This window comes from Schistocerca gregaria, chromosome 7 (genome assembly GCF_023897955.1).
Source record: "Schistocerca gregaria isolate iqSchGreg1 chromosome 7, iqSchGreg1.2, whole genome shotgun sequence".
In the NCBI taxonomy this organism is placed as follows: domain Eukaryota; kingdom Metazoa; phylum Arthropoda; class Insecta; order Orthoptera; family Acrididae; genus Schistocerca; species Schistocerca gregaria.
In genome coordinates, this window is record NC_064926.1 from 413,658,168 (window position 1) to 413,675,100 (window position 16,933).

The 16,933-nt window shown below is 40.3% G+C and overlaps 1 protein-coding gene across 3 annotated transcripts in view; it reads left to right on the forward strand.

Annotated features, from left to right (window-relative positions):
- The first annotated feature begins 3,724 nt into the window (after nucleotides 1–3,724).
- Nucleotides 3,725–16,933, forward strand: part of LOC126281591 (proteoglycan 4-like) — a 281,963-nt gene continuing 268,754 nt past the window's right edge. For all 3 annotated transcript variants that reach the window (XM_049980676.1, XM_049980677.1, XM_049980678.1), the window contains exon 1: nucleotides 3,725–3,814. In XM_049980676.1, the coding sequence (XP_049836633.1) occupies nucleotides 3,776–3,814 (39 nt within the window). In that variant the 5' untranslated portion in view covers nucleotides 3,725–3,775. The remainder of the gene's footprint in view (nucleotides 3,815–16,933) is intronic.

Consider the following 16,933-nt stretch of genomic DNA (forward strand, 5'->3'; position numbering starts at 1 on the left):
GTACCTAAGTGGATTTTATTTAGTTGGTTTCATTGCCTATGTTGCGATTATTGAGTTCTACATCTTCTCTGTGCCAAAAGAAAAGATCGATCCTGTTTGTGGAATGAGTAAGTCCTTTACTTGTATTATAAGTTAATTTATGATTTTGACTGTTCTACAGCTCTTCATATCACAGTGTAACGTTATGATTTTATTTCAGTATTTTGCTACATGGTATTGTGGTTCATTCTACAATTAATAACCCTCATCACTGGAATATGTGATTTGTGAATTTTCGTTTGGTTTTGGAGTGTTCATGCTTTTCTTTTCTTCTGTGTGAGTTGTTCTTTTTGTCATCTGTGAATATATGTTTGAGTCTTTGAGGTAGTTCCTGATATGCAACTGGAAACATGGTACTAGATCAGATTTCAGTTTTTTGATAGTGTTAAGGTGACGAATTCTTTGGTATTTTTCGGTATATTGATCTCTACTAATCACCCTTGTGTTGATCCATTTATCATATCTGGTGACTATGATGTTATTACGGTGAATGATTTCCTTTTAATTTCTTAACGGTAGTGTTATCTGATTGTGATACCTTGTTTTGCTCTTTTTGACAATGTGACTACGTTCTTTATTCGCTTATTAACTAGTTCCGTCAATAGCCCAAAATTTGAAGTGTTATTTTCTCCTTTCTCTTCTTCTATAAGAATGCTTTTTGTTTTTACAGTTCGATTTTCTATGTAGTGGTTATGTATCTCTGTGCTAATGTTGCGTTTGAGCCAGTTTTTAATTGCTATGTTTGTTTTTCTGCTACTTTGGCATGTGGAAGATTTAGTAGTTTTAAGTTGAATTAGTGGTGATGGATCTAGTTTCAGATGTTGTGCTTTTCTTTCTAGCTGTACATTTAGTAAGTGTTTAAATATTTTGCATTAGTTTGTTTGAAATGTACTGGAGTCTTCTTGCTGTGGTGTGTTGAATTTTCTGAATTATGTTACTTATCACCTTTTGGTTGTTGATAAACTCATGTAAAGTGAAAGGTACACGCTATAACTCTTTATTAGTCATGAATTTCTTGTAGAAAATCAGTTTGATTTCACTTTCTAAGCAAGCTTTTTCTGTAAATTATTTCATTTTTTTGTGCTACCAACATAACATAACATTACATTATTTCTTTTGCACACTTGATTGAATCTGATGTGTTGGGTGGTGCTTTGGAGTCTGATATGAATGTTCTTAAAACATTTGTATAACGTTAAGAGAAATGCCTCATATAGATGTACATTGTCATTTGATATATTTCTCGTCGTTTCTCAGCTGAAACGTTATATATAGAGCTGTGTTCGTTCTATGGCACCAAGTGAAACGCAATTTGTTTTCCTCATATGTGTTTTAAAACCATAAAATGGCTGTGGGGCAGCAACGGTGTAAATCTGCAGAAACTGAAAAATCAGCCAGCCAGTTGCAAATAAAGGTTTATTAGCCTTTGACCATGGTTTCGATTTATGTAAAAATATATTCTTCAAAAGTGATGTAATAAGGTCACCACTTCTGAAGAACATATTTTTACAAGTACCATAATCATGGTGAAGGGCTAATAAACCCTTATTTGCAGCTGGTTGGCTGATTTTCCAATCTCTTCATAAGTGTTTACTTTTTTTTTATTTGTGAGTCATCTTGTCTGGCTTTACTGTATTTCTGTAGTTTGTATGTAATAAAGAAATTATGTAGTATTTATTGCTACCATTTCACATTTTGTATTTTTTTATCTTGTTTTTAATGTTGGAAACAATGTTTGCAACACACACTTTGTGAGGTTAAATTACAGTATTCATCAAAACCACTCAGTTCACCATATAAGAAAATACCCGAAAGAAGTATAGTTGTTTAATATACAATAAAGAGAGGCACCAATAAGCACATATTTGACATCTTCAAAAAGCTAACGGCAACAGACCAATTTACACAAGCCATGTCGAAGCAATTACAAATTCCAAAAGATGTGGCCCTTGACAAATCTCACACAGACTAAATGATGTCCCACTCAGTGATGGAAACTATGAAAAATGCTTACAAAAATATAATTATGATCCAAAAACAATGATTTAACACCCATATAGTACAAAGACTCAGCCACAAATTCACAACACAATTAAAACAATTAGAGAATACAAAAATCATTATACAGTACCCATAGAAACATAAAACAGTAACACTATTGACATGCCAGAAAGACAGACAAATGGTGTCCTTTAGCAAATTAACACACAGAATACTAAATATACTGAAGAAACAAGGACTACACATACCTTACACAAAAGAAAATACACTGCAATCACACATACAACCAGAGTAGACAAACAAGATAAATATCAAGGAGCAGGCAAACCGCTGTCAGATAGTGGAGATTGAGAGTCGGGGATAAAATTCTGAACTAGGTGCAGACCATATAAGAAGCTGGATGTATGAAAATAACATGATGAAACGTGAACCTCAACTATCCAACACGGAATGGGGCATGGAATTACTAGTGTGAACAATGATAGTAAAAATCTACAGACATTACACTAAAACGTACATGTACAAAGAGCCATTGCAATGAGCAACAAAATAATTAATGATCAAATTGATATATAAATACTCAACACCACTAAAAATCTGATAAACAGAGATGTAGATTTAATGAGACAAAATAATAAATTTTCATTCTCTCCCTCTCTCTCAGGCACACACATACACACACACACACACACACAAACACACACACACACACACAAAATCAGTCCATTCACACGATGAATAACAGACTCACATATCATATCAAATAGACACAGACATATACACAACAACAAATGTCAAACCAAATATAAATAGCACAACACCAAATCAAAAGCTGGAAAGTAAATGCACTACGACTGTTGGCAACACTGCAGGCTGTAATCACATACATTCAGTACACATTGGAAGGTGGAAGTGAAGTGTTAAAGTATATGTGCTCCAGAAAACGCCGAAAATGGGCCGTTGAGAACTTGCAGAGTAATTATATACATCTTCAGGACAGCATACATACAGTGACATCTGAAGTCGTAGGTAACAACAAATGACAATTTAACCTCACTATACTTGTGCTGAAAAAGTTGTTTCTAATCTAAAAATGAGGAAAATACCTAGAGAACATATAGTATACTATCACAGTGGTAATAACTGTATTAAGTATTTGTGATGTATATAAAGCAAATATACGTCTTGGGCCAATGAAATGCTTTACAAATAAAAGAAGCGAAAGGCGTATGGCCAATAACCAACTGTCATTCATTTAGATGCAAGGAAGGAATTCAACGAATTGTGAAGCAGCTGATGAGCAACGGAAAATCGATAAAGTTGCGAAACTACTAAATTTTTTGTGAAGAACACGTTTCGTGTAAAAAAATTGCAAATCCCTATAATGATTCAATATTTTCAGCCATGTGTAGATTAACTATCTGCTAGATAATGACTGTAGGTGACCTATTACATGATTAAAGAACCTGACGTTTGATAAAAGTTTATGTAGTAGCTTTGGCATTTAGTCGACGCCATTCAGGAAATTATACGCTCGTAACATCTCCCAAGAAATAAACGTCCGTAGCTCATTTCATTGTTCGTTGCACATCAGACGTAAATGTGGATATCCCCCTCCACAGTTCTGCCTTTAATTAAATGAGAGAGTGCTACTGGCTATTCTGATTAACCACATCCACACACACTCTCTGCAGAGCACGGGGCAGGGCAGGAAAGAGGGGCCGCTTGCGACACCATGTTGCTCCAGTGGACACTTTTGCAGCTGGCCTCGCTGGTATGTTGAAGTGTAGAAGTGATTTAGCAGCACAATCCTTTATAATAACATGTCTTTTTAATTTCTACAGATAAAGAAAGAAATACGTCTTTGGCACACACCGTTTCATTGTCTCTCTTAATTATACTCGTAAGCCGTTAAAATTTATTCACTCTTGCCGTTGCTCGAAACATCTCTGGAACATTTATTTCCACTCATGTTACGTTGGTAAGAGGGTCACTCCAAAAGAAATGCACGCTATTATTTTTAAATTCATCTTTTATTCTACATGTTTTAAAGTTTTACAGTCTGTAGATACATCTCTTAGGAACAATATTTTCATTTCTCCACACAATTGCCATCCCTATCAATTTCCTTACGCCATCTTGGAACCAGCGCCTGTATACCCGCACGGTAAAATCCTGGACCAACATCATGGAGCCACTGTTTGGCAGCGTGCACAAGGGAGTCATCATCTTCAAACCGTGTTCCACGAAGAGAGTCTTCCAGTTTCCCAAAGAGATGGTAGTCACATTGAGCCAGGTCAGGAATGAAAGGCGGGTGTTCCAGTGTAGTCTATCAGAGTTTTGTGATAGCTTCCATGGGTTTTTGACTGACATGGGGCCGTGCATTGTCGTGCAACAGCAAAACATCCTGCTTTTGCCGACGTAGTCGAACACGACACAGTCGAGCTTGATGTTTCTCCAGTGTCGTCACATATGGATTATAATTTATGGTGGTTCCACTTGGCATGATGCCCACAAGCAAGAGTCCTTCGGAATCGAAAAACACCGTAGCCATAAGTTTTCCAGCAGAAGGTGAGGTTTTGAATTTTTTTTTCTTGGGTGAATTTGCATGATGCCACTCCACTGATTGCCACTTCGTCTCTGGTGAAAAATGATGGACTCATGTTTCATCACCTGTCACAATTCATTCAAGAAATTCATCTCCACCATTCTCGAACTCTAGCAAAAGTTCGCTGCATGCCATTTTTCTTGTTTCTTTGTACGCCACTGTCAACATCCTGGGAACCAACCTGGCACAGACCTTTTGTAATGCCAACACTGTCTGTATTGTGCAAACACTTCGTTCCTGTATCCCAAAGTAGCGTGACAATTCGTTCACTGTGATGCGTCTGTCTGCAATCACCAATTCGTTAACTCTCTGCCCATTGTCTGGAGTGTGTGCAGTACGTGGCCTGCTGCTGCGAGGGCACTCATCAATATTGCTGTGCCCGCTTTCATCAAGTAACCTGCTTGCCCTCCGAGTACCTGTACTGCGATCAACATCTTTTTCAATTTCTTATGGATGTTTCCCACTGTCTCGTTCTCACAGCACAGGAATTTTATGACAGCACGTTGCTTATGACGTACGTCAAGTGTAGCAGTCATCTTGGGGACATGCCGTGACGACACCAATCACGGGAAAAGGTTGAAATGAGATAGGAAACAAGCGGGAAAGATTTATCTACACACTGTAAAACTTTCACACATGCAGAATGAAAACTGTATTTTTGCAAAAATAGTGTGTTTTCTTTACGAGTGTCTCTCTAAGTTCGAACTTCACTTACTTTTATCACGGGTATCAAAAAATCCGTCTTTTGGAACTCTTTGTTTATTTTGTTTCACACAATCGTTTCCGATTATTCGTAATAGGTTGAAAATGCCGGTTGGAATGGTTATCTGAATCGTGTGTGCGTATGTGCAATGCCGCACAGATCCACTCAGGTTGAACGTCTGATAAAGCCGTGCAGGCAACTGAAAAACAACATCTAAAGGAATTATTTGACCCTGTGACAGTTAAGGCCTGGTGTTTGACACAAACTACTCTTGCTCCTGTCTGTAATCTCATGTGACTTATGTCACTTGAAATTGTTTCCTCCTTCAACTGCATTCATAACATACAGACGTCAGGAATTAATGGTGGTGCTTCTTGAAACAAAATGTTGCGTTAAATGAATACCGTTTATACTCACTACATAAAAATGGACACTGAACATTACTTCAACAACTGTTGATCACGCTCTACACGAAGCGTAAGCTAGATTAGAAAAATAAGAATCAATTTAGAGGCATTAGCTGACTTGTGTTTGGACTAGGAAGAAGGGGAGGAGTATAAACGAATAAAAATGTTCAAATCTTATGGAACTTAACTGCTCAGGTCATCAGTCCCTAAGCTTACACGCTACTTAACCTAAATTATCCTAAGGACAAACAACAAACACACACACCCATGCCCGAGGGAGGACTCGAACCTCCGCCGGGAGGAAACCAATAGATTTCATACCTCTCGTTCACGAGATTAATTGTCAATCATGAATAACAAGGAATGTGCATTACAGACGTTAATGAAGTGGTTCGTGCATTGAAGTGAAAAGAAAACTATTTACCGGGGAGAAATTTTCAAGAATATTTTTTCATGAATTCTCTACCATGCCGGAGTTGAGCGGTACTTTATCGCAGCGAGAGGCTGCACAGCGGCGTCATGGCCGCGACGACTGGCTATTCATATCGGTCTAGGCTTACAGATTCGTCTGGCGGTGTCTGAACCACGGTTATACCTGCCCTGCTCTTGAAAAAATTTCCAAAAAGAAAAAAATCCTATGTCAACATAAGTTCAAGAGAACAACGGTGAACTTGTACAAAAGTCAACAGAAAATGAAGAATAATTTCTAACGGAAGAGTAAAACATAGGTACCTGAGTTAAGTTCTTGAATAAAAACGCATTTAAAGCCAAAGCTCACCTAACATGGATCAGTAAATGACCGTTTTCCCGAGGTCTCTTCACTTCCCGCGATCACGACCAGGCGGCTGTCAAATCTTGCACTTATGAACAGAGCTTTTTTTTGTATTGAAACGAGGACCTAGAAACGACGGAACAAGCTGCGTCCCGCCATAGCCCTCTGTGGTTCACAACCCCACAACAGTCCACAGCAGTCTACCCACGCCACCGCCACCCCACGCTGAACCCATGGTGGTAGACTACGCTTACGTGAAGACAGTGTTTGTGCAGCAATCGCGGACATAGTATAACTGAGGCGGAATAAGGGTAACCAGTTACATTCAACGAGGTTGATGGGATACCGCTTTAAAAACCATCCACAGGATGGACCAAGACACCAGTATGCCGGGCGGATTTGTGCCGGGGACAGGCACCCCTTCCCGCTCCGGAAGCAGGGCGTTAGATTACATAGCAAGCCGGGAGGGGTTGACAGAGCTTAGTCTGCCACAATTCAAGTTTAAACAGAGAACTATCTGCTTAGCTGTGTACTGAGGCAGATGGCCGGCCTTTACTTGCTAATTTCCAAGCAAAAGTACGTCTTGTACTTTACCAGGGCAGCCAGACAAAGAGATGCCTATTAATCTCGTAAAGCAGGGTGGCCGGGCGCGGTGGCCGAGGGGTTCTAGGCACTACAGTCTGGAACCGCGCTACCGCAGGTTCGAATCCTGCCTCGGGCATGGATGTTTGTGATGCCTGTAGGTTAGTTAGGTTTACGTAGTTCTATGTTCTAGGGAACTGATGACCTCATAAGTTAAGTCCCATAGCGCTCAGATCCATTTGAACCATTTTTGAAAGCAGTGTGTCTGACTCAGAAAATAGGAGACGGCTGAATGGTGTAAAAGGAAGGAAATGAGTAAAGGACACTAAACACATTTGTGTCCATTACTGAGTGTTGTTACATTATATGCTTGCCAAGGAAGCGTCTCCTACCGCCCTTTTGACGTCGCTGCGTTCAGGACAATGGACATTTCTCTTTCTACACGTTAATGTAGTCACAGCGTTCTCACGCCCCATTCTGAATTTCTCTGTAAGTAAAGTAAAACAAAACAGCACTGGTCGTGGGGAGGAATTCCTCTGTCCCTATGCCGAAAATTTTAAGGTTTGACTTTCAACAGAACCCCCTCCCCAGCGTGGGTTGCGTAAAGCCGTCGGCACACGGACCGTGCATTCGAACGTTGAGCGTTCACCGAGTTTCTGACGTCACAGCGGGGGTAGCACGTTGTAAAGTCTTTCCTGACGTGCAGAGCTATATCCACCATGTCAGATATTCCGAACGTGCGATTGAACGTTGTTCAATGAGATGGGAGAACGCCAATTACGTCACTTGCACGCCATCTCACTTCGGCGCAGTGTTGTGAGGCGCCATATTGGCTTCCAGTTAAAGCCCGTATGAATACATGCCGTTTCTGAATACCAGTAAACTGGGGAGCTCTTGTAAACCCGCCGTTAACTGTTCGATTCATGTTCATGAAAAAAAATTATTGTAACTTACGTATTATGAGAGTAGGCCACTTATTAAAAACGCATTGTTCTTGGTAAAACTTGTTGTATTTGTCTTTCAATTAGTGATATAGCTGCAGTTAAGGCTTCCAGGTCATGTAACAAGATAGATACATTGTTAACATATGTAATAGAGCGTTAGCGTATTTAATAATGTTCCTATTTGATGGTGAAAATTTGAAGGTTTGGTGATTCGCATACTACTTATCTCAAATATTCTTTCTTCTAACCTTCGCTTTTTTAATAGGTTCTAATACTTTCTTATTGGTGTAATATAATTATATATTATAATATTCGATTTTATGCAAGTATAAGGGCCCTCTTTTTCAGGGGTCAGTTTGTTCTAAAGGTTTAATGTACGTGGCATTTTGCTCTACTTGCAGTAAGATATTTTGCCCTTTTTTCTTTTAAGTATTGTAATTCACATTTAGAAATTCTGCTACTGAGTAGGAACAGTGATCAAATATGAATGATCTGAGGGTTTTACTAAAATGTGAGAACGATTAAGTACATTTTACCTGATGTGGAGAAGTACTGTAAATTTGTATCGAACTATTTGTAATGCAACTTGTATAAATTGATGTCCTTACTGACTGAACGTGGTACTGTTCTTTTGACTTATAATATTTTCACGGATTGTGAAGTTTTATTTATGTATGCTGCAGACAGTACAACCTGACTAGCATACGGGCAAGGGAGGAAAGTACGTTTTGACAAGGTTACTATAAGAATTTTACGCCCCCAATTCGTAAACAGTGTGATTTACTAGCCAGATACAGGTGACGACTGCCGCTCGGGCGCTGTGCCATCGCGCATACCTCGTTCAGGCACACGTATCGTATGCACAAGTCGCATCTTTCCTGAGCGTTCAGCGGCACGTTGAACTCGGTACGCTTAACGTCGACGTTCGACAGCATGGTCCTTGCGCCAACAGCTTAACACTCTGTCCCCTTGTAGTGAAGTGAAACGGCGACGACAGTACTTCTTCAGAGTCTTCCCCGTACCTGGAGCTTGAGGGCAAAAACTGCCCTCAGTACGCTACCGACCACGATCCGCGTGGCCTCTTGTGGAACGGCACCCTTTGTCTCTTCAGGGAGTCTCTCCCTCACAGTCCTCTCTCAAACCTGCTTTCTTGCTCAGTCCTCTCATAGTCTGCTCTGCTACGATCTAACTCATTGTACTATAAGCTGAACTACAACTGTCATAAGAAGTACAAAGAAGGTTATTGGCTTAAAGGTGGAGAAGAGTCAGAAGGAGAAAATGTGTGCAAACTCATCGACTACTATTACCATAAAAAATTTGCACATCCTCCCGTTTTCCTTCTCGGCAAGGCACTAAAAAAATGTAGATTTAAATGAATAACTAGGTGAAAAACATTGCCGATATATGCGCCGTTTTTCATAGGCAGAAAGTGTGGTCTATAATATAAAGATAATTCTTCAACTACACGTATTTTGTTAGGTGATCCATAGTAATTCCTGTCAGCAATTTTAACTGTCAAATTATGTACTAATATATGATAATGATTTATCACTTACTCACTCTTTAATGAAAGTAAAGAACGACCTTTTTTTTAAATAACTAGATATTTTAAAAGGGCTGCCAAGTAACACTACAGATTGCTGAAGAAAATAAATATACATAAATAATGTTCTTTGTATTATAGACCACCAACAATGACTAGTGGGAATATGCAAAACGTGATCGGTTCAAAAAAATCAGTTGCAAACGACAGAATTTGAAAACAAAGAATAACTTGTATCCGTATCATAAATATAATTATGCCAAAATGTGTTTGTAAAAGAAATCAACGTTCCTTACACCTGTATCTTTTTTGCTTCACGTAAAGAAAAAGAAAAATAAATCATTAGGCAGTTAACAGGGAAAATACGACATAAATTAAATGTTTATCATCACCAGATAATTATCTGTGTGGAATGCAGTGTTACACCTGGCATTGTTATCTTGAAGAATGATTCTAAGTCTTCAGTTATTTTTTCTAATATCATCGACGATTTTAAGATAACTAATAGTTCTCAACCAGTCAGCAAACTCCATCCCTCACGCGCCTAAAGCATTTGCCAAATAGCCAATACTAACATAGTGGGGTGGCATCTCAGGCCGCATACGTACCCATCTTATTATTAATAGGTAATCTACATAAATTAACATGTTACGAGCCCGGAATAGACTAACTATAGTAATTCGACATAAGCCGGAACACTTGTTGTAGAGTATTCTCTGTTTTGTAATTCTGCCACCCTCTGCGACCACAAAGCTGTGTTTGTCGTTGAGTGACAAAGTGTCTGAGCCTTGCGCCGAGTTCGATAGCTCACGCCCCACCAGCTGAGCACGTTCTATGCGGGCAAGACGGTCTTTGGTTGTCTCCCTGGTGGCTCACCTTAAAACAAAATCTAATATTAAATTTGAGGTTTCACTCTTATGAAAAGCCATAAGACGTGAAATTCCAGAAGCGACCTCCAAGAACCATGGACCTTGCCGTTGGTGGGAGGCTTCCGTGCCTCAGCGATTCAGATAACCGTACCTTAGGTGCAACAGGTTCCTGAAGAGGGGCGGCAGCGTTTTCAGTAGTGTCAGAGGCAACACTCTGGATGGTTGACTGACCTAGCCTTACTGTCCTGGTTTTGCGAACGGCTGGGAACAAGGGGAAACTACAGACGTAATTTTTTCCAAGGACTTACAGCTTTACTGTACGGTTAAATGATGATGGCGTGCTCTTGGCTAAAATAACCCAGAGGTGAAATAGTCCCCCTTTCGGATCTCCGGGCAAGAATTACTCAAGAGTACGTCGTAATCAGAAGAAAGAAACATGGTGTTCTGTGGATCGGAGCGTGGAATGTCAGATCCCTTAATCGGGCAAGGAGGTTAGAAAATTTGAAAACGGAATTCTATAGATTAAAGTTAGATTTAGTGGAAATTTGTGTAATTCAGTGCCACGAGGAACAAGACTTCTGGTCAGGTAAATACAGGGCTATTAATTCAAAATCAAACAGGGGTAGGTATAATAATGAATAAGAAAACAGGTACGCAGGTGAGCTACTACGAAAAGCATAGTGAAAGCATTATTCTAGCCAAGATAGACATACAGACCAGGCCTACTATAATAGTACAAGTTTCAAGTTTATATGCCAACCAACTCCACAGATGGTGAAGTGATTGAAGAAATGTATGATTTGATAAAAGAAGTTATTCAGATGGTGAAGGGAGACGAAAATTTAATATTCATGATGGACTGGAATTCTATAGTAAGAAATCGAAGAGAAGAAAAAGTAGTAGGTGAATGTGGAATGCGATGCATAACTTAATTATAGCTAACACCTGGTTTAAGAATCGTGAAAGAAGGTTGTATATGTGGAACAGGCCTTCAGACACTGGGATATTTCAGACAGATTATGTAATGATAAGACAGAGATTTAGGAACCATGTTTTTAATTGTAAGCCGTCTCCAGGCCCGTATGTGGACTCTGTCCACAATTTATTGGTTATTAACTATAGACGCAAACTGATGAAAATGCAAAAGGTGGGATTTAATGTGATGGGACCTGGATAAACCCAAAACTCTAGAGGTTGTAGAGAGTTTTAGAGAGAGCAATAGGGAACGATTGAGAAGAACGGGGGAAAGACATGCAGTAGAAGAAGAATAGGTAGCTTTCAGATATGAAATAATGAAGGCAGCAGAGGACCAAGTAGATAAAAAGACGATGGTTAGTACAATTCCTTGGGTAACAGAAGAGATATAAAATTTAATCGCTGTAAGAATAATATACAAAAATTAAATAAATGAAGCAGGCGAAAAGGAATACAATCCTCTCAAAAATTCGATCGACAGGAAGCACAAGATGGGTAAGCAGGGATGGATAGAGGACAAATGTAAGGATGTAGACGCATATATCACTAAGAGTAAGATAGATACCACCTACAGGAAAATTAAAGATACCTTTGGAGAAAAGAGTATGAATTTCAAGAGCTCAGATGAAAAAGCAGTTCTAAGGAAAAAGGGGAAATCAGTAGGTGGGAGGAGTATACAAAGCGATGTGCTTGAGGGCAATATTATGGAAATGGAAGAGGACGTAGATGAAGATGATATGGGAGATATGGTACTGCGTGAAGAACTTGACAGAGCTCTGAAAGACCTAAATCGAAACAAGGCCCGGGGAGTATACAACATTCCATTAGAAGTGCTGGTAGCCTTGGGTGAGTCAGCCATGACAAAACGGTACCATCTGGTGAGCGAGAGGTATGAGACAGGTGAAATAACCTCAGTCTTCAAGAACAATATACTAATTCCAATCTCAAATAAAGCAGGTGTTCACAGGTGTGAAAATTACCCAACTATTAGTTGAATAAGTCACGGCTGCAAAACAGTAACACTGATTCTTTGCAGACGAATGGAAAAACAGGTAGAAGCCGATATCCGGGAAGATTAGCCTTGATGCTGTAGAAATGTTCGAACACGCTAAGCAACACTGACCCTACGACGTACCTGAGACGATAGATTAAGGAAACGCAAACCTACGTTTCTAGCATTTGTAGACTTAGAGAAAGCTTTTTACATTGTGGCTGGAACACTCCCCTTCAAATTCTGAAGGTGACAGGGGTCAAATACAGGGGGCGAATGGCTACTTACAATTTTTACAGAAATCGGATGGCAGCTCTTATAGAGCCTAGGGGCATGAAAGGGAGGCTGTAGTTGAGAAGGGAGTGAGACAGAGGTGTAGCCTATCCCCAACGCTGTTCTATCTTATATTGAGCAAGTAGTAAAGGAGACAAAAGAAAGATGTCGAGTTGGAATTAAGACTCATGGAGAAGATATACAAGCTTTGAGGTTTGCGGATAATATTGTAATTGTGTCAGAGACAATGAAGGACCTCTGAAGTGCAACTGTACGGAACGGACGATGGTGTGAAAGGAGGATATAAGATGAACGTCTACAAAACCAAAACCAGGATTATGGAATGCAGACGTATTAAATCAGGTGATGCTGAGCGAATTAGATTAGGAAATGAGACACTTAAAGTAGCACACGAGTTTTGCTAAGTAGTAGACGAGTTTTGATATTTGACGACCAAAATAACTGATGATGGTTGAAGACGAGAGGATATAAAATGTTGACTGGCACTGGATATGAAAGCGTTTCTGAAGAAGAGAAATTTGTTAACACCGAGTATAGATTTGTCAGAAAGTCCTTTCTGAAAGTATTTGTATGGAGTGTAGCCCTGTACGGAAGTGAAACATGGATAATAGATAGTTTAGACAAGAAGAGAATAGAAGTTTTCGGAATGTACTGCCACATGACAACAAGCCGCGAAATAACTAATATTAAATTAAGTTTTAAGCGCATTAGAATCTGGCTTTTCTTGCGGCGCTACTTAAAGTTAATAGTTCAAGCGAGGTACACACTTAAACCCGGAATTGCTGCCGGCCGAGGATCTACATTATTAGTATCTTAAGTGCGGAACTAATATGACCACAAACTTTATAAATGCGGAATCCACCTTCAAACTATTTTCCACCACCCAGGGTATACAAAGGGCCTCTTAGCTTGCTGATAAAATCAAAGGTTCTCAAGAACCTCAGTTGTCTTCATGGAGTTGTTTTCGTACAGTCTTAGATATAATTTAACAGCGGCAAGCGTTCTGGTATCCAAGGCGGAAAAGAACTTATTGGCTGCAAGAAACAAGTCATTTCCACTGATTTAAGAGGATCACTTTTCTTAAGACCAACATTGAGACAAAATGTGATTTGTAATCCGGCACAGGTCTTTAGGCCTCAAAATTAAATAACCAAAACAATAGGATGTACTTTAGTTAAAATTGGCAGCCCAAAAATCTTTTCGAAAATATTTACTCTAGACGTAACCCACAATTCATCACAAGAGAGAGTTGAGCAGATGTCACAAACCCTTTCAAAATACATTAAATGGAAATCATTTGAACATGACGCAATCAAAAAGATTGTAAAACCAAGTGGGACGCCGGCACCAAGCTTCTTCAAACACTAACAACAGCAGGGAAAGGAGGCAAGTCTCTGGAGAACATGGAAATAATGTCCAGCATCAACATAAGGAAGCGGAACGGGGCTCTCGTCGACCAAGGAACCCGAAGAAGGCGCATACTTGGTGCCCGGCAACATCCTGTGGTGAAGGCGTTCCGTCAGTGCAGAAGGGGTAAGACTAGGGGGCTTTGCCGAATTGCACCAAATTCTCCGAGAGGACTGCGCGCACGGCGCGATCGAGTACAGCCAGGGCAGGACTAGGCTGGCGCAGCACGGCACGCCAGCAGTGTCACCGCCCTGAACGGAGAACGCCGACCGCCAACGCTCACACACACAAAAAAAAAATGGTGTGCCAGCCACGATCGCCATAGCCGCTCAGGCCCGATTACCCTCCCGCCTTTCTCCTCTTCCATCAGGGACAACACAAAAGACTCTCTAACCGGCAAAAACTTGTCCAGCTCACCGGACGCAAGCTATCAAACTACGTACATGGCTTAGAGCGGGTTGTGTTGTATGTGTGAGCAGATGGTTATGTTTTAAATGTCATTTTTCCTCTACTCGTTGCACTTTATTGCAACACCCTTAATTCAGTTTCATATTCCTTGCTACCAATATTTACCGCATTTGACGATGACTGCCTCTAAATTGCGTTTTCACGAAGCGGCGTTTGCTTCCACAAAAAAAATTTACACCGTATTGGCTGATCGGTACTTATGGCGCATGCCTGTGAATTGTCAGTATTGGAAGACAAACAATAAAACTTTCCCCTTCTTAGATCCTCTAATCCCCACAGTGGCCGAGCTACTTTCTCCTGTTCCCCTGTGGTAAGCCGTCAACTGTACTTAGCTCACGGTCCAGTCCAGAAATGTCATTTAAAATGAAGCACATCTTAAAATATTAATATTCGGCGACCCTTGCCCTAAAGCAATGGTCGCGGTCGAAGGAATAAATCTTCATTTTATAGAAATAGGTTCGGGAACGATCCACTTTTATTGCTTTCCTTTTACCTTCTGAAAATCAAAACAGTTAACTACAGATAGGCTTCCGCCTCGTATGAATATACCCAAGATTCTGTTGATGTTAAGGTGTTATAGGAGAACTTAACATTTCCACAGTAGAATGTTTTGACCAATAGCTTACATCGCTTGAGACGAGCCTCTTCTCGAGCTCCGGTGCAGTTGTATGAAATCTATAGCGAACAGATATTTCTCATAGATAAATAAGTAAAATCAAAAGTAGCGTTGTTGGTTCCAACTTGTCTCAGGATACATCGCGGTGAACCACCCCCTAATGCTTTTAACCCGTTACTCCCTGTCTCCTCCTGCGCCCTCCAATCACGCCACTGACCAGTCCTAGATTTTTTTGAGCGTCCATCTCTCATATGCAGAGCAGCTTTAAATGCCTGATTACTTCACGAATGGATAAAAAAATTAGAACTATTAGCATTTTTTCCTGGAAGTCTTGCATTCCCTCTAATCTGTGTGTCGAGCATTGATATATTATTGCAAGTATGTTAAGTGTCTTCACAATGGGAGACGAATAGAGTTAATAGTCATGCTTGATGCTGAAGGTTCACCGCAGTATCAACTAACATTTAGTAACCGATAAGCTGTTTCTCTTTCAAATGATTGTTTAGCTCTAAGGGAGAAAAAGCTTAGTAAGGTTTCCACCTTTTGTTCGGAGTTTGCTAGAAGTCGTAATGTACTGTCTTTATCAAACACCGGATCAGTTTAGTCCTACAAATTTGAAAGCTCATTTTTATGGTGTCGTATTTCCTGAACTGTGAGTCGTGCAGTGATACAGTTTTACAGGTGCATACAGTAGTTTATATTGGTGCCTTCTGCAAAATGTGATGTGAATAGAGCTGGTATTAATGAACTAATAAATTAGGTCATTACTGTTTCTGAAGTTTTACTGTGTTGTTGTTGTTGTGGTCTTTAGTCCTGAGACTGGTTTGGTGCAGGTCTCCATACCAGTCTATCCTGTGCAAGCTTCCGGAATATTTTAGCCAAGAGGACGCCATCATCATTAACCATATAGTAAAGCTGTATGCCCACGGGAAAAATAACGGCCGTAGTTTCCTTTTGCATTCAGCCGTTCGCAGTACCAGCACAGCAAGGCCGTTTGGGTTAGTGTTACAAGGTCAGAAGAGTCAATCATCCAGACTGCTGCACCTGCAACTACTGAAAAGGCTGCTGCCCCTCTTCAGGAACGACAAGTTTGTCTGGCGTCTCAACAGATACCCCTCCGCTATAGTTGCACCTACGGTTCGGCTATCTGTATCGCTGAGGCACGCAAGCCTCCCCACCAACGGCAAGGTCCATGGTTCATGGTGTGTGTGTGTGTGGGGGGGATGGGGGCGGTTGAGGGGGGGGGGGAGAATTTTACTGTATGAACAGCAAGAAATTAGTAGGCGATATTTTTTTTCGGCCATTACACTGTGGGGGCTGTCAGCGAAAACGAAGTTTGAAATTTTTTTAAAATTATATATAAACTTTGTTTCAGGACTCTGATCACCTGAGTACAAATGACTGCTCCGCCAATGCACTAGCCCTTATAAATTATGTACGGGATACTACCGCCATTTGTACAAGTGCGTATCGCTATCCAATGTGTTTTGTCACCTGAGCGTAGTCTGGGTAATATGAGCTCCCTACCGCAAAGAATCGAAGTTTATCCCTCAAATGAGAAGATCAAGACTTTTTTCAATTTTTAAAACTAGGTCTACAATTATATGAAATACTGAAAATAAAATTTTTTTCGCTTCTGGAAGCTGTTACGTAGGCAACCTCTTCAGCTGTCTATTATTAACTCTAACTTTGCGTGCAGCAACGATGTCTTTCG